Raw genomic sequence first — 25,753 nt, forward strand, 5'->3', positions numbered from 1 at the left:
ATTTATTTATTTTAGGGCCACGCCTGCAGCATATGGACGTTCCCAGGCTAGAGGTTGAGTAGGAGCTGCAGCTGCTGGCCCACAGCCACAGCCACAGCAACCCAGGGTCTGAGCTGCATCTGCAACCTACACCACAGCTCACGGCAACGCCAGATCCTTAACTCAATGAGCAGGGCCAGGGATTGAACCCACATCCTCGTGGGTGCTAGTCGGGTTTGTTCCTGCTGAGATGCACCAGGAACTCCCCATGCCATCTTTAGTGTCATGTCGTTCCACCAGGAGCAGCTCTTCATCCTGTCCTTGACTTCCACGCTCTTGCCACTCTTGTAAAGTACAGACTAGCTACGTTGGCGACTTTCCCTAGTTTGGGTAAGTCTGATGTTTTCTCGTGATGAGATTCAGGCTGTGCATTGTCGGCAGCAGCCTCACAGAAGGGGTGCTCAGATTGGTGGGTGGCGCGGAATTTCACTTCTGGTGACGTCCATTCACTCAGAGTGTTTGATTCAGGCAGTTTCTGCAAGGATTCTCACTCTTTTCCCAGTTGCAGTTAATAAATATTTTGTGGGAAGATACGTTAGGGCTATATAAATATACTATTTCTCATCAATCATTAAGAACGGTCATGTATTTATTTATAACTTCATGAACTCACGATTTCATTGTTCCATGGGTGATCATTATCTCTTGCTGTCATTCTTTGTTTTGCTGCTGAAGTGGTCTCAGATTTGATTAGTGAGTGTTCATTCAAGCTGGCTCCTATGTCATTTTATATAATGACATATAAGACCATCATTTTTTTTTTAATTGCAACATGGTTGATGTCCATTGTATAAATTCAGACCATCTTTTTTTTTAAAACACTTTCTTGCTTTCTGAACAAGATGTTCCAGGCACATCTTATGCTTTCCTGGAATCAGCCGTCTCTCCAAAGAAGCTTGGTTCCTTTTGGTGGAAGATGCTGTTTAGAAGCCAAGTTCTAGGTGTGAGTGTGCTCATTGTTTTGGGAGGTCACGGCTCCCAAGCCCTCTCAGTGGATAGAGCTGGGGAATAGATGTATCATATATAACGTGTGTTTGTGTGTGTGGGGGTGGATAGATATAGACACAATTTATATCTTATTTCTACCTAGACAGGTAGCTATTTTGAAAGCCGTTAGTGAACTCCAATATAGCCAATTCCAATCACCTCCAGAGGATTTATTCTTTTTCCCTTTCCATATTTGTAACTATGTTCTCCAGTGCTAAGAAAATTCTCTGTCATTATCCTTGGCGTGTGTACTATGATTTACCCATTTAATCAATCTCCTGGTATGCAGCCAACCTCACATCTCCTCCCCCATGTGGACACCCTCCTCACCCACCAACAGGCCCTTAATGCTGTTGTGAAAAAAATTCTGAAGCTCCCAGGAAAGTCTCCAGGCTCAGAGGAAAGAGGAATCTGATTGATTAGCAATGTCTGCCATGGACAGAGGAATAGGAGAACAGGAAGCGTGAGACAACTTGCCATGCCTGTGCTACCCCTGAGTTAGGATAATCAATAGGAGCATCCGTATTGATCAGGCGGCCCTATAATTTTGAGGGAAAATAATTAAGTTACAATTAATAAAAATTGACCATTACCCTGGGACAGTAGGAATCAGCCAGGTCATCTGGGCATCCTGCGTGCTGCCTTCTGGGAAAGCACTGTTCTGGGTCTGCTTCTTGTGACCTTCGACCTTCCTAGGGTCACACACAGGTCTCTAGGTCACACTGTGTCTCCCCATCGCTGCCTGGTTTCTTTCTGGCTTTGCTGCCCCGCTGATGTAGCCTGGGACAGTCCCTAACAAGGCTTGTTAAGAATGAAGGGGACCACGCCTGGTGCTGTGACTTTGGCTCAAGGCTCAGAGGGTTCTCTTTCTTTCCTTCTGAGTTGGTCCTAGGTGGCCGCAGGAAGCTGACACTGTTTGACCATCTCCTGCCACCAAAGAACCCTCCTGCCTACCTCCCCAATCCTAATTCCCTGGATGGGTGCCCACAGAACGTGTGCACTACAGGGGTGACCATCCGATGCATCAGGAATGGGAACCCCACATCCCCTCTGATGCCCTGACATTTTCCAGGAGTCCAGCTATGACAAGAATGTTTGGGAAGTTATGAGATTTCACAGTTTTGTTCATTCTGCAAATATCTGCTGGGGACCTTGTATCAATGAGACCATGTCCCAGAGTAAAATGTGAGGTTTGTAAGTGGCTAAAACAAAAACTCCTCCTGGCTGGGAGAGACAAACAGAAAACAAAACCTAAGTCGCTCTAGCACGTCAGGAAATACTGCGCGCTGCGGGAAGACGCAGCAGCCCGGGGTAATAACGGGAAGGTGGGGTGGACGCGTCATTGTTCATGAACTAGGGATCACTTGCTGCATGTCAGGCACCCCCCGCCCCAGGCCTGGCTGGCTCACAGGAGGGACCGCCCCACCTTGGGGCACAGCTTCTGGTCCAGGGGGAGACAAACGCGAACATGGGAAACCACAGCTCCACAGAACAGGAGTTTCTTCCAGCTGGAGGGCTCTCAAGAGAATCCGAGGGAAGGAAAGAAAGCATGGAAAACAGGGGGAGAAGGTGCTGGGCAACAAAGAAGAGGACACGTGTCCAGAGGGGCCAAGGCGAGGTAGGGGTGCCCGGAGGCCAGGAGGAGAACTGAGCCATCCAGTGACTTCAGGTTCAAAAACCTTTGAATTGGAGTTCCCATCATGGCTCAGTAACAAACCCAACTAGGATCCATGAGGATGCCGGCCCCATCCCTGGCCTCACTTAGTGGGTTAAGCATCCAGCGTTGCCACGAACTGTGTTGTAGTTTGCAGACACGGTTCAGATCCTGCATTGCTGTGGCTGTGGTGCCGGCAGGCAGCTGTAACTCCGATTTGCCCCCAAACCTGGGAACTTCCATACGCAGCAGGTGCGGCCCTAAAAAGCAAAACAAAAACCGAAACCAACCAACAAAAAAAACCCCTTTGAATCCACAGATCCAAAGAGTGGCAGGAAGAGAAGCCAGATGCAGAGGCTTAAGGGGGGAGGGGGATTCGTGCAGCCCCCTCTCAGGAGAGCCGGGCTGTGAGAGGAGCCGAGGAGCTGGTCTTGGGACTCCCATGAGGGAGGGGGGCTAGCCTGGGGATCCCACTTCATTCTTTTCACCTTCAGAGCATGGCCCTGCCCTCAACACTGAGTGGGGCTTCTCAGTGCCACCCTCCTGGCCCCGTCCACCTGGCCCCGCTGCTAGGTGCCTGGCACCCAAGCAGCACCTAAGCAGCAGGAGCCTGACTGCCACCCCCTCCCGGTGAGGAACCCCCATTGCTTCTTTGACAGGGATGCTGAAGGAAGGACAACGACCTCCCACTCAAGGAGCCACAGGGCAGAGCATCCCCAGCTCATTCCAGGGACTGCTGTCTCATGAGTGACGGCAAAGCCCGCCAGGACTGTGCCCGGGGCGGCCCTGAAAGTTCCAGGAAAGAGCAGGATTGACCTGGAAAGGCGCGCTGTGACTTTGCAGAGGGCAGCATCTGGGTGCAATTAGCACCGGCTCTCACCAGCCCCTCCCCTCTGAGCCTCCCTCTCCCCCAACCAGAGGAGGGGATGGTTTGGAAAGAAAGGGAAAGAAGTGGTCCCCACATTCTGAGGCCAAGCTGGGTTCTGGAAGCTGGACAGAGGTTGCAGAACATGTGTGTGTGTGTGTGTGCGCGCGCGTGCGTTCGTGTGTGTATGCGCGTGCACACGCGTGTGCCTGGGTGTTTGTGGGGGACGGGGAAGGGACACCCACCTTGTGTGCAGACTCCCGGGCCTTGTTCAGTCCCTCCGTTTGCAGCAGGAGACGCAGAGTCCTTTCTTGTGACTGCTGAGTTGGACCCTCAGCCCAGGCCCCCAGCAGCCCCTCCTGCTGAAAGGAGGACTCTGGCTCAGGAAGCTTCCTGACCCCTGGGGAGGGATTAAAGCAGCCTGACCCACCCCGAGCCCTGCCTGGCACTGGGCCCCTGCTGCCTGCACGGCTCCCAGATCTCTATTCCAGCTGGCTGGTCGCTTCTCGGGGCGGGGACCACATCCCAGGCTCGCCTGTAGGCCTGATGGCCTTGGCACAGATCCAGACCCAGGAACACCCTGAGGAGGGAAAGTGACAGGGCCCCAGTTCCCTGGTGTAGACCGGGCCAGGAGCCAGGCCGCACGCTTTTGAAACCCTCTCACTTAATCCTCACCCAAATCCTCCAAGTTGGCATGTATCTTCCTTTTCTGTACGTGAGAGAAGAGAAGCTCAGAGAGGTTTGGTGACTTGCCAGAGGCCACCCAGCCGGGAGATGGTGGAGCTGAGATTCAAACCCTGACCCCAGGGCACAGCAGCCTCCTTCAGCAGAACAGAAGGGTGGACCTAACTCGTAGCAAGTAGCCCTCCCAGGTCATCGCTGTCCCCTCTGTGTCCCTGGCCTGGCTCTGTAGCCAAGGGAGCATGGGGACCCTCTGGACCCCTGCATCCCGGGATGGGACCCCTGACCCCTGACCGCACTCAGCCTTCTGCTGGGCAAGCGTCAGGCAAGCCCTGGCTCCGGCTTCCCTCCTCCCAAGAGCCACCTTCAGTCTTGTTCCCGTGGAACAGTGGACTTGCCAGGCCTGGCCAGATCCAGGGAGTGAAACGGCCACTGATGGGCGATCCTGTGTGCGATGACACCCAGGGAGGGGCAGCAGCAGAGCCTGGGCCTTGAGGAGGGAAGGTAGGAGGAGACCCAGAAGTTGGCCCGCCTGGCCTCCCTGGTCCGCCCACTCTGAGCCCCGGCCACCTGGGGTGGCCACCCATGCACATCCAGCTGGTTTTTCATACAACAGAAAGCAGGTGAGCTCTGCCCCCGGGGTGCTCCAGAGTGACCTCCACGAGCCAAAGAGGAGCCAGGAGGTGACACATCAATGAACAGAGAGATGGTTCGAGGGCCTCTGGGCCCATGGGCCTCAGCAGGAGCTAAGCAGAAGTCTTGGTGGTGTACCCCCCACCCCCACTTGTGAGGACAGAGGCACCTAACTGGGCTGGGGTGGAGGCCCCACAGGCCAGCCGGCTTTTAGGGAGCCCAAACTCTGATCCAGGACAGCGCCCAGTATGCAGGAAGTATCTCGAATGAGTGAATGGCTGGCAGAGTGAGTGGATGAGTGAATCCAGGCTCTGGAGGTGGGCGAGGAGGGCAGGCTGGTGGTGAGGGAGCCGTGGGGCCAGGTCAGCCCTTTAGAGAAGGTAGGGCCTCCGTTCACAGCAGCTGCCCCCTGCTGAGAGCTGGGGGGCGGGGGGTGCCAGGCAGGCTCCCCCACGGGGTCCACAAGAGACGGGCAGAGCTGGTGATTCCTGCCGTCTGTTCACTGCCCAGTGGCCCTCCTCGCTTCTCCCCATTCCTGCCAGGGCCTGGTGAAAAGCCGGCGCTCCACAGCCTCCTGGGGGCCGGCATGGCAGAGGAGCTGAAAGAAGTAAGAGAAACGTCTCCCTGGTGTGAGCCCAGGAGAGGGAAAGGTGTTTCCCAGAAGCCTGTGGGTCCGGGAGCTCCAAGGACAGGTCCCCATTACTGCGAGGGGGGCGTGCGGGTCCCAGATGGGGAGGGCTCTGTCCTTGGCCATGAAGGAGAGCCAGGTCTGAACTAGCGCCACAGGGCGGGGCAGGGCTGAGCCCAGGCAGGACTGTGGGCCTGTGCAAACCCCCAAACCAGCATGACTCACCCCATCCTGGGCCTGGGGCTCACGAATCCCTTAGAAGGTCTACCCTCTTTCTGGCCCCCCTGCATCACTCAATCTCTCAGCCAGCGATGTGACAGCCGTTTGCGGAAGCTATCATGTGCTGCAGGCTGTTCTGGGTGCTGATAATGCAGCGCTGGGCAGGGGGGACAGACGCGCCTGCCCTCAGGGAGCCTCTCATTTGTCATTAGAGGCGCAAGGATGCTGTGAGGAAGAAACAGAGCCCAACTCCAGGCAGTTTTGTCACTTCAGCCCTGCACTCCAGGCATGCTCTGGGCGGTGATGTGGCTTTTCCTCATCTTAATTCTAAACCTCTTGCCCTAAACTCAGCGATGACAAAGCCACCAGCCTCCCCCTTCCCTGCCCAAGCCTGGGGCAGACATTGCTAATGGATTGCAGCACAGTTTCCTGCCAAACCAGTGTGCAGGCTCAGAATCCTTCTCAGCCGGGCCCTGCAGGTATCAGGCTGGCAGATAACATGGAAGCGGTTGGCCCTTGCCACTCTCGTCCCCTCCTGTCACTGTCCCGGCTGGCCTCTGGCCCTTTGCTCTTTCTCCATCAGCCTCCCCCAAAGGCCAAACACGTCCCTCCCAATGTCTCTCTGGCAACCTCCTCTGACCACAAGTTGGGGTCTTCCTCCTCCCCTAGGACAGAAGCTTCTGGAAACTTCTGGAGTTGCCCCAGCTCCTGGGATCTCTTCCTTTTGCGCCCCCACCTCCAAAGCAGGAGCCAGATCTCTTTTAGGGCAGAATCCAAACCCAGCTGCCTTTCCAAGCGGGGGGGTGGAGCCAGCCGGCATCTGAGAGCCGAATTGTGCTGCTAATGGAGGTGAAGAGGCTCTCGGATTATCAGCTGCCTCTGTCAACACTGGGTAATGAGGTGCGAACACTGGCACCTCGATGTAAACTGCCAGCCTCCAGATCTTCCCCAGCAGCCCTCCCGCCTCCAGCGGAAGAGGAGGTGCGTGGGCCGCCCCGTGAGGCCTGCGGAGGGTGGGGGTCCGTTGGGGGTGGGTGGGATTGGCGTGGGGCTTTGGAAGTGTGTTTATGGGGCCCACAGAGCTTTCCCTTATTTAGAACCCGAGGAAACTGACAGCTTTGATTGACAGGACCCTCCTCCCAAAGCAAAGGAGCTTTCGTTTCCATTTTTGAAGTCCTGACGCTTCTCTTGGGGTTGGCGTGGGCAGGAGCCGTGAGCCCCCCCACTCCTCCCTCCACGAGGGCGCCTCCTGGCCCTCTGCCCACCTGCAGCCCTCCTCCTCCCTCTTCTTCTCTTCACTTCCTGTGATGCAGGGCTGTGCCACCACTGTTCCTCTCCCCACCAGGGCAGAGGGGTCAGGGCCCCAACTCAGCAGCCAAGTACCTGGCATAAGTCCCCCCCCAAACCAGGCCTGCGCCGCCCCAGACGTCATCAATGCATCGCTTTCACTGTCTGTCACCAACTCACCACTAAGTCTGGCCGTCTTGTCTCCTAAAACACTTAAACCCAACACGGCCGCCTGCTGCACTCCAAGTCACTGTGATCCTTCTGATTTAAAATGTAGATTTTGAGGGAATTCCCGTTGTGGCACAGGGGAGATGTGGCACGAGTATCCATGAGAAGGCAGGTTTGATCCCCGGCCTCAATCAGTGAATCGGGGATCCAGCGTTGCGGTGAGCAGTGGTGTGGGTTCCAGACACGGTTTAGATCGCACATTGCTGTGGCTGTGGTATAGACCGGCAGATCTAGCTCCGATTCGACCCCGAGCCTGGGAACTTTCATGTGCCATGGGTGTGGCCGTAAAAAAAGAAGCAAAATGAATAAAATAAAATGTAGATTTTGGAGTTCCCTCTGTGGCACAGTGGGTTAAGAACCTGACGACAGCAGCTTGGGTTGCTACAGAGGTACGGGTTTGATCCCTGGCCCAGGGCAGTGGGTTAAAGGATCCAGCATTACTGCAGCTGTGACTTGGATTCAGTCCCTGGCCCCAAAACTTCCATATTACAGCAGATATGGCTATAAAATTTTTTAAAATAATTAAATAAAGTGTAGATTTTTATCATTATTCAAATGTGCTGAGGCTGAAAGGTCCAGAGATCATTGCCATTGAAAAGAGGGTTTGTTACTTACAGTCCCCAAACCGGGGGGAGGGCCTGGCACACAGGGCCACAGCGGGCAGTGCCATGGTCATTCAGGAGGCAGAGGGATGGGGACAGGCAGCCAAGAGCCTTTAGTGTGGCTTCCATGGGAACAGGCCAGGCAGAGTGGGCAGGTTTAGGCCTCGCTAGTTTGAGAGATTCCAGGGGGTTCCAGGGCATTGGGGCTGTTCTTGGTTGTCTGATACCTGCCCGGGGTGATTAGGGCAGGGGTAGTGGCTGGAGTGTGAGAGTCCAAAGGAGGGGGCCGGGGTGGGCTCTGCGGTGGTTGGTTCTCTTAGGAAAGGTGTGCTCCCGGGCTGATCTCCTGCCACCTCCAGGCGCTGGCTGGCCCTGCGAGGGCTGGGCTTTCCGGGGTCAGCGAGGCCCCAGATGTGAAAGCATCAGAAATACAGGAAGTGAGGAGTTCCCATCATGGGTCAGCAGGAAATCCGACTAGCATCCATGAGGATGCAGGTTCAATCCCTGGCCTTGCTCAGTGGGTTAAGACTCCGGCGTGCTGTGAGCTTCGGTGTAGATTGCAGATGCGGCTCAGATCTGGCATTGCTGTGGCCATGGTGTAGGCCGGCAGATATAGCTCTGATTCATCTCCTAGCCTGGGGACCTCCATATGCTGTGGGCGTGGCCCTAAAAAGACAAAAGAAAGGAAGGAAGGAGGAAAGAAAGAAATAGAAGAAGTGAAAAGGCAGGATTAATACTCCTCCCCCAGATCATGGCCAAACTCTGGTTCTTCCACATTCTTCTCTGCACAGCAGCCCACAGCGGAAGAAATGCTAATCTGATCGTCTTGTACAGGAACACACGTGTGTGCCGATTCAGAACCGTCCCTTTGTTCTCAGGCTGAAAACCAATGTGGTCCTCCCTGCTCTCCACCCCCCCGCCCCCGGCTCCAATTGGAACCATGCCCCCCTCCCCGCTCTCCAGACAGCCTGTCCTCTTGCAGGTTCTCCGTTGTGCTCCGTGGAAATAGGCTCCACCTGCCCGGCCACCCACCCCCAGCCTCCACCTGCTCACACCCGCCCCACCTTCCAGCCTCTGCGGAAGGATGCTCACAGTTACAGGTTCCTCTTAATCCGCGTGGTCCTCCACTCTTGTGAGCCCCGGATCCAGGGCATCGCCCTGCCAGGCTGCCCTCCCCAGGGGACCCCCAGCATCTATAGCAGGACAGGGCTCACAGCAGACACACCTCAGACATTTGCAAAAGGGTGTCTATGCCTTGGCAACCATAAGAGGCAGGTAGTCTTGCTTATCCACATTCTTCAGATGAGCGGATGGAGCCTGGAGAGCTTTGGTGACCTCAGGTCACACACACAGAAGGGACAGCCGTGTCCCAAGGGAGGCAGGTGTTTCTCCAAAGGCCCTAATCCCTTGACATGCTGCCTTGCTGCCTCCACCCCCAGGAGACATCCTTTGGGGGCCCAGCCCCCAGGAGACTTAGCTGGCACTGAACCCACCTCCCAGGCTCCTATATTCTGTTTGGGGCCAGAGAACTGACACTGGCACGTGGGAGGCTTGGGGGAGGGGCTGGCCCCCAGCTGAGACTGGCTGGGGTGTATTAGTCCTTCTGAGCTGCTGTAACAAAGTATTGCAAACTGAATGGCTTAAGCAACCGAAATTGATTGTCTCACACTCTGGGGGCTGAACGTCTGAGAGCGAGGTCAGCAGGGCCGTGCTCTCATCCAGGGCTCTAAGGAAGGATGTTTGCCGACCTCCTTCCGCTTCCATGGCTGCAGGGATCCGGGGCTTGTAGATGTGTCACTTCCGTCCCTGCGTCGGCCAGTCCATGGCCTTCTCCAGGTGTGTGTCTGTGTTGGGGTCCAAATTCCCACCTTCAACAGGAAGACCAGTCACGCTGGGTTTAGGGTCCACCCTAATTCACTTTCCCCTCATCTCAACTCAACTAATTAGACCTGCAAGGATCCTATTTCCAAAGAAGGTCTCACGCCCAGGTGCTGGGTGGACCTGAAGCGGGGATGGCAGTTCAAGCCCATCCAGGGGGATTTTCTCTTCCTTACGTCCTGTCTCCGGAATGGGCCCCCAAGACCCAGGGCCCCGAAGAGCCTTGGCCCGGCCCCGTCAGGTTCCACCATGTCCACAATGGGGTGTGGTAGCACAAAAGGGCCTGGACCAGGAGTCGGGAGCCCTGCAAGCTCAGGGCCAGCTCGGTCCCCACGCCCTGGGCCTTCACTTCCTCCCTCAATGTCCCCTGGGGCTTGGACCTCGTGCTTTCCCAGCTGTTACCAGCTGTGATGCTCTAGGCTCCAGAATATCCCATAACCTCTTTCTGGGTCTTTGCAGGGCGGGTGGTTTCTAGGAGAAAATCGAATAAGAGATACGGATGTTGTGGCTTAAGTCCCTGGTGCAGTAATAATACACGTGGGCGGAAAGAAGGTAGCACGCAGTGGGGAGATCTGGTCCATTTCTCACCATGGCTGCTTTCAGGGAGTCCCCGTGTCTCCTGAGCCCCTACTATGTGCCAGACGCTGGCCTGGGCTCAGGGGGAGGAGGAGAATGAGACGCCCGGCCCTCAGGGACTCTGCGGCCATGGACCCTGACGTCATTATGGTGGGAAGAGGGCCTTCTCTATGCGCGAGTGTCTGCAAGAAGGAAGTGGGATTGAGGGGGACCCTTCGGGGGCTGCAGTGGAGGAGGGGGCTGGGGAAGTGGGGGAGGGCTGATTAGCCCCCCCCCCAGTGGGTGCCCTCCCCTGCAGAGCCGCTGAGTGGGACACTTGCTCTCCCCCTTCTCCTCCCTGTGTTTCGGGGATTCCTGAGGCAAAGAAACAGCCAGGATTCCTCCCAGCTTGGCTCCCTTCCTCCCCCGCCACCATCCTGCCCTCCAGGCCCATCAGGCTCCAGCAGCCTCCTATCTCCTACCTCCCAAGACCATATGGGGCCCGGGTGGGGCTGGGTCTCCATCTCCAGACACAGCCTGCTGCTTCCAGGCAGGGCTGGATTCACTCCTGGAATGGCCCGCACATCCCTTAGGACCTGGCAGGAAGGGGGGACCAATGCCCCAGGGGTTAAGAGGGGGAAAGGCAGGGGCCCCCCCACCCCTACCTGGTATGGGACTCTCCACAGGAAGGCCCTGGGGGCTCAGGAGGGAGCCCTCCACCCCCTCCATCCGCCCCGCTGGATCTAGGCAGCTGCTCCCCAGCTCAGAACAGAGAGGGGACTCCGTTCCTTCGCGAGAGAGTTGTTAAAGTGTATTCTGGGACCCACTGTGGTTCCTTCCAGAATCCCCCCTGTGGCCTCGCATCCCAGGATGAGGGCCGGGAGCACGGGCCCTGAGATGGGAAGGGAGGGCCAGCCCTAGGACCTGGGCAGCGCGGCCGCCCTGCGGGAGCCCTGGGGACTGCAGGTCACCCCGTCCTGCATCTGCGGGCCAGCCTGCTTTCCTGTGAACCGCATCCTCTGCTGTGCAGGAGGCCATCAGGACCAAGGAAGGTTTTCGGCAGCTGTAGTCATCAAGATAAAAGTCGCAGTAATGACTCGAGCATTATTTAGTTCTGATATCTTAATTTAATTGGTTTTTTTTTTTTTTTTAATTAAGAAAAAGCCCCATAATCCTGTAAGCGCTGGGCTGGAGCTGCCTTTTCAGAATTTAACCTTGACGGGCTCAGCCCCAGAACCCCCAGCCCTCCTGCCCGAGGCCAAGGTCGCTTTGGGAAGAGGGACACTGAGGCCTGCGGTCTGAACCAGGAGGGAAGCTGGGAGGCTGCTCGGAGAGAAAGGCCAGGGTTCCTGGCGCTTCTGCAACTCAGGCAAGAGGAGGCAGCGGTCCTGACAGCGCCATCTGCCCCTGGGAGGCTGGACCCGGGCCCAACCACTACACCACCATGAGGGGTCCTAGGCAGCCGATCTTGAGGGCCGTGGGTCTTTTTCTGCCTCCCTGCTGTCGCCCCAGCAGCCCTGTCCTTCTCAAGGTCACACCAGCTCTGGAGTCCAGGGCTGCGCCCAGAGGAGGGTTCTTGGGGGGAGCCCCTCCTGCCTCCGGGCCCCCAACGGCCACCTGTGGTGGCCCCTGCTCCCCCGGCTGCCCTCCCCTGCCGGGCTCTCGAAGCCAGAGGCTGCTTGGTGACGGTGATTGATGGTTTACCAATAGGAGTGGAATGAAGTTTTAATAGTCTCAGATTAAAGGATCAGAGAGCAGAGGGAGGCAGGGAGCCCGGCTGCCGGCATTCATATTTTCGCACAGAGCCAAACCTGGAGCTGCACTGGGGGGGCTGTTACAGCTGCAGACCAGCGTGGCGAGGCGGGGGTCTGTGCTGGAAGGTTCCCGAGACGTCAGGTGGCCAGCCTGCTTCTGTCACATGCCCCTGGCCCTGGGGTCCAGAGCAGAGCTCCCCAAGGTATGGGAGCGGGGAGAAGCAGGAGCACCCCTGCCCTGGGTCTGGGCTGAGCCTCCAGCCTCTGGGAGGTAAAGGGACAGACAGAGCCTCGGGTCCTGGCTGGAAGAGAATTCCAGAAGGAAACACCAGTCAGACTTCCAGCAAGTTCCAGAACATGTTGGGGGCCTCGGGTGAGAGATCGATTCTCTGTTCTTTGTAGACGAACATGACTTTTCTGCCTTTGGGGGGGGATTCTCTATAAGGTAAATGCACACCCCCTCCAAAGTCACCGGCGACTCTGGGAGCCGGCAGCCCAGGCTGCAGGTGGCTTTTAATAAGGACTTGACGTCTGGCTGCAGGGGGTGCTTCCCTCTACCCTCTGTCCCGGAGGGGGCGGGACCTGAGGATCTGCACCTGTCTGAGGACCTGCCCCACATCCTCCCACCCCTCGTGTCCCCTTGTGTCCCCTCATGTCCCCTGAAATAGGGCACTTGGCCACTTGCGCTGACTCCCCTGTAGCCCCAGTGCTGAGCCCACAGTGCGGAGAGGCCTCCAAGTCACGGGGTGGGGTGGTCAGGGAGCCTCGAGACGTCCCCGTCCCCTCTGGGCTTCCATCCCCCCACCCCCACCCCATGGAGGAGCCAGCGGGTGAGACGCGATGGCCCCCATGTCCCCATCAGCCCTGAGCAGACACTGCCATCTGGGCTGTGACAAAGGCCAGGCCTCCAAAAGCAGCCATCAGGGCGCTCTGGACGCACAGGGTCAGGCGGGGCCAGCGGGACCGAGGGCCATCACGGGAAGGTGACCTGAGGGATCATGTGTAAGTCACTGGGGCAGGTGTGCGTTTCAGCCGGTTTAAGAGCAGTGTCACCTGCCGTGGTAGCCATTGGCCCGCTAATGGCATGACCTCCGGTGGTTGGTCCTCCTCAGCCAGAGGCCACGATAGAGCGGGGTCTGGGGCGTGATGCTGGGCCAGGCGTTTCCTATTTGGCCAGGAGCCTCATCTTTGTGCTTCCAAGCAAGACCGGGCACATCTCAGGCCCGGCTGGCATGGGTTTGGGGGAGCCAGGTGGGTGGGTGAAGGGCTCCTGGCACTCCAGGCAGGAGGAGCCCAGCCCGGTCTCACCAGCGGCATCTGAATAGTGGTCACCTGAGCCTCTGCCGTCTGCGCAGCCACCTGGGCTGAGGTCAGCACTCTCAGAGAAGCCTCAGAGGCCCACTGGGGTGATAGAGGGACAGAGGGATGGGTAGCGAGGCCAGCAGGCAGCGGGCTTCCTCTTGGGCAGTGGAGGGCATGGGGCTCCCAGCCCAATGGGCACGTGCCCACGGCAGGAACACACTGCCTCTTGTAGGAGAAGCAGAGCCCCTCGGGCCTGAGGAGGAGCTGATTCATGGGGGAGGGGGGGCACCGAGACAGCAGCCCCCTGGCACAGAGCTTTCTGAAAGGCAGAGCTGACTCTGTGGGGCCTTACTCAGCACACAGGGACCGTGGATGCCGCTGCCCATCAGAGGCCACTCACCCCCTTCCCAGGACCCCCAGGCCACAGTCCTAGCATGATTCCACCCTGTTCCCCAGGGGCAGAAATGGCTTGCAGATCAGAGAGGATAAACCCAAGCCCTGCTGGCACCCAGCCTGGCAGAGCACTGTGGGTGGCCCCATCTTCCTCTGCTCCGAGGCCTCCCTGTGCTGTGTACTGGCTCGGACGAGGTTCTAGAAACCCTAGGAAGGGTTATTTGGATTCCCCCATCCAAGGGTCGTGGCCAAGATGGGGCTCAGAGGTTTGGTGCCCCAGGAAAAGCCACCTGCATTCGCCCTGCCCGCCACACACCTGCCTGCCTCCGGCCTCGCTGTCCGAGCTCAAATGAGCAGGTCACCGCAGCCCCGTCCTGGGGTGCACCCACGCAGGGCTTTCGGCCCCTCCAACACCTGCTACTGTAACCAAAAAAGAAACCAACCAACTTGAAGGAATGTGCATTAGACAACTTTCACTCAGAATATTTGATGGTGTTTCGCCTCGGTTTGAATATGTAACAGCACTAAGCTGTTTAATTCAGTGCTTTCCCGCACAGGGTGGAGGCATAACTCAGTTTGATTCCCGAGGCCTGCCGCCTGCAAGGGCCCAGACAGTTCGGGTAATTTAAGCTTTGTTCGCCACCGGCGCTGGGACTCCTGCCCCCCTCTGCCTTCATCCCAGTTGGCTGAATCGGCTCCGACTCCGAGCTGCCCCCTCCCTGCCCCACTTTCCCGCTCCCTGGACCCCCTGGCAGGTTGTTGGAAGTCCGGAACTCCGCTGTCAGGCTGCCTGTGCTTCCCAGAACCGTTCTCTCCCCTTTTTCGGAGATGTCACCCGCAGCCATTCCAGAAAGATACCCAAGTTGTTGCCCAGTGTTGCTCAGATGGCTTATCTGACTCGGGCTGGCACCCAGGCCCCACCTGGGGAAGGGCAGGTGTTTCCTGCATCTGCTGTTAACCCTCACGAGGCCAGCCAGCTGTCCGCCTGTCCCCCCGATGTGTCCGAGTGAGGCAGTGGCTGCGTTCCAGGCCCGCTTACCTGCAGGCTGCAAATCACGTCCCAAACCTCCCCCATGCCTCCCGGTTCGTGTTTAGTCGGAGCTCGGGGGTCACCCATGTCCTGATCTGGTCTGAGGCTGTCAGGCCCGTCGCAGAGACTTTTTCTGGGTGCCCCCTATCATGGTCCTGCAGTGACATTTAAATTCCCTGTCTCCCCCACACACACCCCAGTGTGACCTCAGCTCCGAGCCGGAGTGTCCTGGTCACCTCCCGGGGAAGTTGCTGTCCTCAGACACCAGAGCATCACCCACCCAGCCAGGCACAGCTGGCCACTTCCCCTTCTGGAATTTGCACGTGGGGGCTGGTGAGATGAGCCGCTGACCACTGAGCCCAGCCGGGCCCGGCAGGCTCCTGAGTCTCTACGCAGGTCTATCCCAGGGCTTTCCACTCGCTGCTGGAAATGAGCTTGTTTCCACCCTGGACCACGTGCTTCCTGAGATGCAGGGGAGAGGGCTGGTTCTGGGGGCCAGGCTGCACCCACAGAAGCCTGCCCTGGGAGGCCGGCAGTGGCAGGTCAGCAAAGCTTGGGAGCCAGCCGCTGGCTTATGTCCCTGTGCCCTTCGTCCCCACTCGGGCCCAGCGAGGGCTCGCTGTCCAGCCGGGGCCAGTGCTCCGGCCAGTTTGGTTCTTCTGCGTCAGTGTTAGAGATCCTGGTCTGTTAGCTCAGACTTCCATCCGGAGACCAGAGGGTCACCAGTGTGCCAACCACACCGACCCCCCAAGTTTAAGGGAGATCGTGGCGCCTGGGGCTCCGCATCTCACTGGGCCCAAGGGGGAAACAGGCTCAGAGAGACTGCGAGACCTGCCTAGCATGCAGCTGTGAAAACAGGGCGCATTCACTGAGTCCACGTGTATTTACTGCGTGCCTACTGTGTACTGATGCCATCCTCCCCTCTGGCCCTCCCAGGCCCTGCTGGAGCCGGGAGTCCCGGCCCAGGCAGGGTCACCTGTGTCCCTCCCCCTGCCTGGCCAGTGTCCAAAGCAAGAACATGCCCACTGAGCGCTAATCGCCCACTCCCCGGAGACAGTGCCCTGCAGGGATTATCGCCTCTGATGTGACATGTGGGGAAGGCTGGAGGGCGTTTGATGCTGCAGTAGACAGTGAACCCTGAAATTGATGAGAGAGGGCAACGTCTTCCTGGCAAGGTGTGGTGGCCGGGTTACCGAGCTGCCCTTTAGATCCCAGCCCTGCTGGGGAGCACCCTTCCTCGCCGGCTTCCTGGGATGGGACGGCCCCGGCACCAGACGTGAGATGGAGCAGATACCCGAGTCATGGCAGGGGGTCTGTGCCCGCGCCTGTGTGTGCACGTGGGCCTGTGTGGGTGTGGTCTCCACGCACGGCCATCGTCCAGAAAGCCCTCCAGACCCTCTGCCATCAGGACCTCCTTTGGAGAAAGAGCTTAGGGACAGAGGCAGAGCAGGGGACTCTTGGAAAGTCCCTGGAGCAGAGGAGGAGGGGGCGGGAAAGGGAGACGAGGCAGAAATTGGGAGAATTGGGAGAGGCAGCATGGGAGAGACAATGGACAAAGACAAATGGTGTGGAAAAAGGACAGAGACAAGAGAGTTCCCGTTGTGGCTCAAGGGGTTAAGGACCTGACGCTGTCTCCATGAGGATGCAGGTTTGATCCCCGGTCTCCCTTAGTGGGTTAAGGAACTGGCGTGGCTGTGGCTGTGACGTTAGGCCAGCAGCTGCTGCTCTGACTCAACCCCTGATCCGGGAACTTCCATATGCCACAGGTACAGCCCTGAAAAGCCAAAAAAAAAAAAAAAAGGACAGAGACAGGGGGAAAGATGGGGAGAGAGAAAAATGGAGACAGGGAAAGGCTGGGAGGGCAGTGCCTGCCGGAGCACAGAGTCCAGGGCCCAGGGAAGGCGAGATGCTGAGCAGCTGCTGCTCCGTCGGGGTGACCCTGTGCTGCCTGGACAGAGGTGTGCACCAAAAACAGGTGGCAACGTGAAAGCTGTGTTACATTTTATCAGGGACAGGAGTTCCCAACGTGGCGCAGCGGCAATGAATCCGACTAGGATCCATGAGGTTGCAGGTTCAATCCTTTGTCTCGCTCAGTGGGTTAAGGATCCGTCGTTGCCGTGAGCTGTGGTATAGGTCACAGAGGCGGCTCAGATCCCATGTGGCTGTGGCTGTGGTGTCAGCTGGCAACTGCAGCTCTGATTTGACCCCTAGCCTGGGAACCTCCATAGGCCGCGGGCACAGCCCTCAAAAGACAAAAGACACGAAAAAAAAAAAGAAAGAAGAAAAAAGTTTTATTGGGGAAAGAACGAGGACGATAGCCTGGGGGACAGGCTCTCAGAGAGCTCTGAGCAATTGCCCCGAAGCGCGGAGGGGAGACCAGCATTCATGTGACGCTACTGTGGGGTCCGTGGCATCAAGGCCACATTTTGGCAGAGGCTCGCTGCTGGTCCTGCGGAGCAGATGTCCCCGTCAGTGACTTCAGTGCTTTTCTAGGTATGAGAAGATGCAAGGAATTGGGGTCGTAAAATTTTCTCCTGAGAATATCTGACAGTCTGATGGCCTGTCTGCCAGTGTTTCTCAGAGCCCAGAGCGCCCCCTTCCTGAAATCCTTTTAGGGTGCCTTGAAGGTCAGGGACTGCAGCGACTCGTGACTTTGTTCTTGGAGAACCAGATGGCGAGGGGACATTTCATCAGTTGCCAGGGGCCTGCCCCCACTCCCCACTTGTAGGGATCCTGGGGCAGATGGCAGGGATGTCCTCCTATCTGTCCTTACTTCCCACAGAACCACGTGGGGAGGGGTGCCCACAGGCTGGGGGAAGGTGGGAGTGAGGCCCCAGGCCAGGGGGAGGGGGCTGTGAGGGCCGTGGGGACCCTGCCTCGGACCCCTGGTTCCCAGACCATCTGGTGGAGCGTCAAGAGGCCAGGAGCAGAGGGCCAGGCTGGCATGCACATCAGGGCACTGGAGCTGCCCCATGGATGCCCAGCTTTGCACAGAAACTGCCACTGGGACAGGGAGGGGGCCAGGCTGGCTGACAGAGCCTGGGACCCAGCTTCTCTCTCAAATGCTCTTTGGACCCGCGGGGCTGAGACCCCAGGAAAGGGAGCGAGGCTGTGGGGCCTCAGCTCTTTCGTGGGGCTCCTCCTGGCTCCACCAGGGAGGGACTCGTGGGTATTTTCTGGGGCTTGTTTGGCCTTGAAATCTCTTCTAAAAGAAAGATGGAGGTTTTCCTGTATCCTGTGTGCCCCCGGGGCTCTGGGACAAAGCTGGCTGGGCCCCTGTGTGACCTCAGGCCCTCGCTGTCCCCTCTCTGGGCCTTTCCTTCCATTTACAAACTATGAAGGATTAATCCTCCCTCCAGAGGATGTTGGGGGAGTAATTAAGTTTATTTCTAAGTATGTAAAGTGGCCTTTGGAGACAGGCCTGGTGTAAATAAAGTAGTTTTATTATTAACAGTAAACATTTCTGGGAGTTCCCGTTGTGGCTCTGCAGGTTACGAACTCAACTAGGAACCATGAGGATGATGGTTCAACCCCTGGCCTCGCTCAGTGGCTTAAGGAGCCGTCGTTGCCGTGAGCTATGGTGTAGGTCTGGTGTTGCTCGGATCTGGTGTTGCTATGCCAGTGATGGAGGCTGGCAGCTGCTGCTCCCATTCAACCCTTAGCCTGGGAACTTCCATTGCTGTAGGTGGGGCTCTGAAAAAAAAAAGGAAAAAAAAAAAAGGCCCCAAAACCCCATTTCTGAGGCACCCATCGAGTTCCAGGCACTGCCAGAAGACCAAAGAGACCCCAGCCCAGCTCTTGCCAAACTTACCGCCAGCCCCCACCTAATCTCCCTCCCTCCCTGTGGTTGCGAGCAGAGCCTACACCACAAACATGCAGGCCCTGCTCCAGGAAGCTGTCATGGTCACGGCTCTGCACACCTGGTCAAACCCATGTGACACCCAGACCTCGGCTAGCCAGGTGGTCGAGCCCCAACAGGCGCCCCAGACCCCCGGGCTGCGTCACCCTCCATCTCTTCCCCGCTCTCCAGCTCAGTCCCCTGACCAACCCTTGTCCCCTTGGGTCCTGCGGGCCCTGTTCTAGGCTGGGGGCCAGGCGACATCAGTCCAGGCCCCCAAGCTGCAGAGCTGGCACGGGACCCCTTCCCATGCCGACCTTCTCCAGGTTTCCCAGGGCCCCCCTGCCCACACGGGCCTGGTACCGGGAGGTAAAAGGGGGCAGCCTCTGAGGACCTCCCAGGCAGCGGCAAAGACCAGAAACCGTAAGTGACTGCGGATCCATGAAAACAGGGGCTCCAGGGGGCTCCCTGCATGTCCCAGTATCTGGGACAGAGGAGGCTCTAAGCAAACAGCCATTAGTACATAGATGAGACGGGTCTAATGACCTGATGGGGACCCTGCAGACACAGGATAAGCGGGAAGCAGGGTCCACTGCCGGTAGTGTGGTCACAGGAGGCCCTCTGAGGAGGTGACATGCAGGTGAGCTGATGGGGGAAGGGGAGCCCGACCAGGAAGGGCAGACACCTGGGAAGCCCACCAGGGGATGGGGTCTGAGGTCAGGAGGGCCATACCTTCCAGAACAGCGGTGGTGAGGACGCAGAGAAGGGCCGGGATGAGCGAGAGGGCAGCAGGCCCAGCTCCCAGAGAACCTGCAGGACTGCGGACAGTGCAAGGAGACGGGTCATCCCCAGAAAGGGTCACCTGACTCAAAATGCAGTTTCAAAACCTCACGCCGGCTGCCGTGTGCCAGGCAGGACCTATGACCAGGGACCGGGTCCCAGTATTCGAGAGCTCCCAGCGGAGCGGCCACAGCAGCACAGGATGATGTGGTCTCAATGCAGATGGGGTGGACGAGAGGCAGGAGTGGGCAGAAGGGGACGTGCCCTGGAGGAAGAAAGAGCCCCACCCCCCATGCCAGCATGACTGCCCCATGGGTCGTTGGCACCGGTGTTCCCCACCGGGGTCGTGGATTGACTGCACCAGGATCACTCCAAGGAATTAATGAAAAATGCACACCCCCAGCCCCAGCCACAGAGAGATGGGCAGGGGGGCCCCCGGAAGCTGTATTGTCACAAGATGCTTGGGAGAGTCCTGTGGGCATTGGGGGCTGGGAGCCTTGAGTCTGTGCCCTGCATTTTCCCTGACCTCACTTACCACCCCGTGAAAGGTGACGAGGAGGAATCCAGTCCCAAACAAATCTCTGGGATCACAAGCGAGCACTGCCCCTCTCACCTATGCGGCCTCAGGTACAACCACTAACCTCTCAATGTCATTTTCATACAATGCAATGGGGAACCTACTATTACCTGCCTGATAGGGTTGTTGCAAAGGTTAAGGGAATTAATATATGAAAAATACTTAGAATATTGCCAGACAGATAAAAGGTAATCAATTAATGTTGATCAGCACCACCACCACCCCACCATCCCCATCACCACCACTACCAACATCTTCATCATCATCACCACCATCTTCTTTATCATCACCACTACTATCACCACCACCACCATCATCATCACCATCACCATCTTCATCATACCACCACCATCATCATCACCACCACCACCATCATCACCTCCATCATCATCATCACCACCATCTTCTTTATCATCACCACTAATATCACCACCACCATCGTCATTGTCATCACCACTATCATCTTCATCACCTCCACCATCATCACCACCACCATCATCACCTCCATCGCCATCTTCATCATACCACCACCATCACCTCCACCACCATCACCACCTCCACCATCATCATCACCACCACCATCATCATCACCTTCATTGCCATCTTCATCATACCACCACCATCACCACCTCCACCATCATCATCACCACCACCATCTTCATCATTGTCATCACCATCACCTCCATCATCAGCATCACCATCACCTCCATCATCATCATCATCACCATCAGCATCACCTCCATCATCATCAACACCACTACCATCGTCTTCTTTATCATCACTAATATCGCCACCACCATCGCCACCACCACCACCATCTTCATCCCCACCATCTTCCTCCCCACCATCTTCCTCCCTACCACTACCATCATCTTCTTTGTCATCGCCATCACCACCATCAGCATCACCATCATTCTCACCATCACTGCCATTGTACCATCCAGGTGCAGACGATGTGTCCTGGATCCCAGACCCTGCAGCCACTATAACCAGGTTCCTCCATCAGGAAACACTCAGAAAGTGAGCTTCCCCACTTTTTGGCTAACTTGCCCTGCCTAGTACTTTCAACTGATTGGAAAAGCTTCTAAATTGTGTGTTTATTTCTCTACCTTATTAAAAGCAGTATATCAATTAAAAATGGCTTTTGCTTTGGAAACTAGAGCTCTTGTGAGGCCTCGGGGCCTCCTTGCTTAATCCAGCTGAGACTCAGGTGGGAGAACAGGGCTCCCCCTGGTGGATACCAGGTGGATTCCCAGACTCCCTGCAGAACCCAAGGCCCCTCCCTCAGCCTTCTTCCTCTGACCTAACTCTGATATTCATCCAGGACAGCTTCTGGTTTTGATCCTTGATGAGCTGAAACGCTCCTTAACAGGGCTTCCATAGTCCACTGCAGGTCATTTACACTGTAGTATGAATTAGGCTTCTTTTGGAGTGCCTGAAGAACTTAGTGCTTAGGGTCTGGGAGAAAGGAAGCACAGAGAAGGGGCAGCCTGTCTGCCCATGTGCTGAGGGCTAGCCCAGGATGCCAGCAGTCACCAGCAGGGGTGGGTGTTTGCTTACACGGAGCCTCAGCCAGGGCCCTGGAACCTGTTCTGATCCCACTTTTCAATTAAAGAGGTTGATCGAGTGCCATTAAACTTTGTCCAGAGAGTGAAAGGCAGGGACATCGCGATGATGGGTTAATCCAGTCTGAACGCTGAGCCTGGCACTGCCCTGTTCACCAAGGCCAAGGTCCTAATGGGTTCCTGCTGGGTCAGCGCACACCTGCCTGGGACCCCCCCTTCCCCAGGCCGGGTCCCTGACAGGTTTGTTGGGCTGTGCTTCCGCTCACCACCCACCCCCTGCCCCCAAAGGAGGGGGAATCCATGCTGCCGAGGTGGGGAGGCCACAGAAGTCACAGAGAAGGGGGGAGAGCCTGGGAGACAGAAGGAGGGTTCAACCCCAGCTCCCCGGGAATTTAGGGAGGCCCCTTAACCTCTCTGAGTTTCGGTTTCTTCAACGGCAAAACAGGCAGTTATTCTCATCATATGAGACGCGTCTCAGTGCCGGCCACCCTAACAAGCACCGAAAGGTGCCTGAGACACAGCATTTGACTTTCTCACAGTTCTAGAGGCTGAAAGGCGTAGGTGAGGCCCAGCGGGAGTGATTTCTTTTGCTTCTGACAACGGGAACTTCATTGTTTCAGCACTTCAGGCATCCAGGAGTCTGAAATCAAGGTGTCACCAGGGTCATTCCTTCTGGAAGCACCAAGGGAGAACCCATCCCAGGCATCTCCCAGCCAGGTGGCTCCTGGCAACGCTTGTGGACCCTGGGCTTGCAGGGCGTGGCTCTGTTCCCCACCCCGCCTTCCCAAGACCGTCTCCCTGTGGGTCCCGCCTCTTCCTACAAAGTCACTGGATCCTGGACCCACACCCTAATCCAGCATGACCTCACCTTAGCTCGTGACTTCTGCAAAGACCCTATTTCCAAACAAGGTCGTATTCTGAGGTTCCAGGTGGACATGAATCTCATGGGGTCACTATGTGACCCAACATTCCAGCTAAGCTGCAACATCAGCATCCTGTTGGGTGAGACCCTGGGGAGGCGAAGGCTGGAGGGAGTGGACTTGGCCAGGGAACTTGCACCTGCAAGGCAGGCATCACCGGAGGGGGGGGGGAGCCACATGATCTCCCCAGGGTCTTCCAGGTCGAGCCATTGGTGTGGTTCCCCCCACCCATCGCATAGCCCGGGAGCCCCTCCAGGAAGCAAGAGAGCCCACCTGGGCCAGGAGCCAGGTCTGACCACTGCCAGGGCCCAGAGGGGGGTCAGGGCACCTGTGCAGGTGTGCATCCAGGAGGCAGCAGCAGGCCATCCAGGGGACCACAGGTGCGAGGCCACGCCGAGGACCAGGCTCTGAGCTGCAGGCTGGGGGCTGCGAGCTGGTCCCATGAGCCTGTGAACTGGGCCTTCAAAGCAGATGTTTCCGGGTGTTGTTCATTACTGGGGAACTGGTGCTGTGTGTGAACAGCCTGGAAGGGAGAGGCAGACCCCTCCCCGTAGGGGCGCCCAGGGAGTGGCTTTGGGGACACGCAGGCCCGCCGGGCACAGCCCAGGACATGCATGGGATGTTCCCTGGCCAGCTGAGTGGAAAAATAAACTACCTGAGGGGCAGACTCAAGCCAGTCATGTTGCCAGTGACGCTCTGCTAGCTCGTGCCAGGCATGGCCCGGATCAACGTGCCTCTGTCTCTAACTCCGGGATCAGCAGGGGTCATTTTCCGGAGCAAGAGGGCTGTTTACTCAGCTTCGTCTCCCCCCCACCCACCCCCGGTCATCTCTGTCCTCCCCACGAGCCTCGGCCTCTCTACCTTCCAGGGAAATGTCCTTGACGCAGACCCAGAACCAGCAGCGCTCGGCTCACTCCGAGGCCTGGGCTGAAGGGCCCGGGAAGGGTGCAGTCATGGACCTGACCCTTAATAATGATGCCAGTGCCCCCACGTGCTGCTCCCTAAAGCTGCTTCATGGATGTCCTCTGCCTCTCCTACCCAGCAAGGCTCTGCCCTCTCTGTGCCTCTGTGTTCTCATCCATAAAATGGGCTCATGTTGCTGCCTCAGGGGTGGCGGGGATGGTGGGGGGGTAGAGGGAAAAGCACAGGAGATAACCTGTTTGGAGGGTCTGGCCATGTTCCTGGCCAGTGGTGAGTTCTCAGAAGGGCCAGCTCTCTTGGTTATTCTTTGCCGAGCCTCACAACCCTGGGAGCTGGGAGTCGAGCCCAAGGTGGCCTGACTGGGCAGCTGGCCTGAGCCTCTGCACTTAATTCTTCACCCCACACTGCCCTAAACAGCCTCTCTTATTCCCAATGCATGCAGATCACACCCACCAAGCAGACCCGGAGAGAGATGGGCCAGGCCTCATTCCAGAGCACGGGCTCCTTATGGGTCCAAGTCCCTCCTGCTTGTCTGAGGTCAGATCCAGTTTACAGAATGTGGATCTGAAGTTTGCACATGACCTGTCATGTGTAGGGCACCAGGCCAGGAGGAAGGAGCCGGGAGGTCTAAGCCTGGCTCTGCCTCAAATGGCCATGTGATCTTGGGCCAGTCACCACCCCTCACGGGGCCTCCATTGCCTCCCCAGGAAAGTGATGGCACATAGGGCCCATCACTTTTAATAACATTTGTCAGAAGAGAGTCTGCGTTCTGGCTCAGGAAAAAAAAAAAAAAGAAAAAAAAGAGAGTGCTGTGATTGATTAGCAATGTCTGGTATGGAGCTAGGCAGGGAAGATGAGGCACACTTGTCAAGGATTTGTCATACCATTCCCCGTGATTGCTAAGGACCAACTTCAGGGAGGCCCAGCATCGGGGTACGGGCGTGGGGGGGAGCGTTAAGCACCTTAGGATGCAGAATGGGGCCATGCTCGAGAAGGCTCGAAGCAGGCACTGCTGTTGAGAGGAGCAGTACAAGGGAGCCATGACAGTCCTTTCATGACACTGTGAAAGTCCCATGTCAGATTTGGTCTGGCAGGGTTGTGTAGGGAGCAGGGAGGATGGAGGAGGAGGGCTCATCCGTGCAAATGTTAGACACATGCTGATAAGGGTCTGATTGGTCCCTCTGGAAGTAGAGGCTGGGGCTGAATTTAAAGGGACCCAGGACCAATCACAGGAAGGACCAAGAAGCCAGCTTCTGTCCTCGGCTGCGAGCTTAGAGGCCTGGAGGAAACGGTCCTCAGACCCCTATTTTCTCTGGCTGCCCAGGACCATGGCTGCCCAGGACCATGGCTGCCCAAGGTGCTCCAGAAGCAACAGGTGTGTGGAGTGAGGTGGGCCCAAGGCTCCCACGGCTCCTGGGCTCCCCGTGGTGTTTCTTATTTATTTTAAGCTTTATGAGCTTTGAGGGGAAACCCCGACCTTTCCCAGCCCATGCCCCTGCTTCACAGGCCACCTCCCACAGAGGGAGGCCGGCACAACACAGCCATCACCTCCAGCTCGGCACCAGCACAGGCCAGGGCGCCCCCTAATGGTCAGCCGTGACATGAGGGGAAGGCTCTGTCATTCTCCCTGTCAGCCCCACTGCAGACACAAGCCCAGGATTTTGGTTGGAATAGGAGATGCATTTTTTTTTCCTTAAGAATCACATTTCCTTCCTAAATGGAAATGCTTCTGATATTATAAAAATAGGTTGATATTCTTTATACGCACACCAGCCCGCATTTCTTTAAAAGGCTCCCGTAAGGCCTTGGCATAGAGCAAAGGTCGGCATACTTTTTCTCAAAGGGTCAGATCGTAAGTATTTCCTGCCTCGTGATCTCTGTCCCAATGACTCCATGCTGTGTTTTCGCAGGACCGTCAGCCGCAGACAATGCATATGTGGATGGGCCGGCTGTGTTCCAATAAAACTTTATTTACAAAAACGGGGTGGGCCAGATTTGGTTTGTAGGCTGTAGTTTGCCAACCCTTGGTCTAGACCATCATTTCCAAATGATGGATTTCAAGGTCACTGTTATTTACCATCCTACAAAAACAGGATTCCATGATCAGGCGACTTTGGGAAATGCTGGATGAAACAAGAGTTTGCCAGGTTTTCCCGGAAATATACCAACATCTCGCTGAGAAGCCCCAAGCAGGGCAATAGGCTGCCTTCCAAAACTCATTTGACTGTGGAAGCCTTGTCTCCAGCAGGACCCGGTGACTTTTTTTTCATCTTCTGACACACACGCCCATTACATCTCTCTTGAAACAGTTTAAGGAGCCGGAGGATTCGAGGTGGTCCTACCCAGATGCTCTGGAGCTCCGGACCCGCTGAGAGCTGGCCGCATCGGCCATCATCTCCATTTCACATAGAAAACCA

General features: G+C 57.0%; 2 protein-coding genes across 32 annotated transcripts in view; one reads left to right on the top strand and one right to left on the bottom strand.

Moving 5' to 3' along the window:
- CAMTA1 (calmodulin binding transcription activator 1) overlaps positions 1-25,753 on the top strand; it is an 861,094-nt gene that overhangs the window by 667,485 nt on the left and 167,856 nt on the right. The gene's annotated exons all lie outside the window — the stretch shown is intronic.
- On the bottom strand, positions 18,362-24,138 carry LOC146402539 (uncharacterized). Its single transcript, XM_084962738.1, has 2 exons — positions 22,644-24,138; positions 18,362-20,855 (listed from the first exon to the last, which is right to left on the bottom strand). Exons 1-2 carry the CDS (start codon positions 22,645-22,647, stop codon positions 20,539-20,541), a joined length of 321 nt encoding a protein of 106 aa, XP_084818864.1. The 5' UTR covers positions 22,648-24,138; the 3' UTR covers positions 18,362-20,538.

Source organism: Sus scrofa, chromosome 6 (genome assembly GCF_054392235.1).
Source record: "Sus scrofa isolate SSC_HxYL_T2T_F1_AM1 chromosome 6, Sscrofa_HxYL_maternal_Yorkshire_Landrace_v2.0, whole genome shotgun sequence".
Classification (NCBI taxonomy): domain Eukaryota; kingdom Metazoa; phylum Chordata; class Mammalia; order Artiodactyla; family Suidae; genus Sus; species Sus scrofa.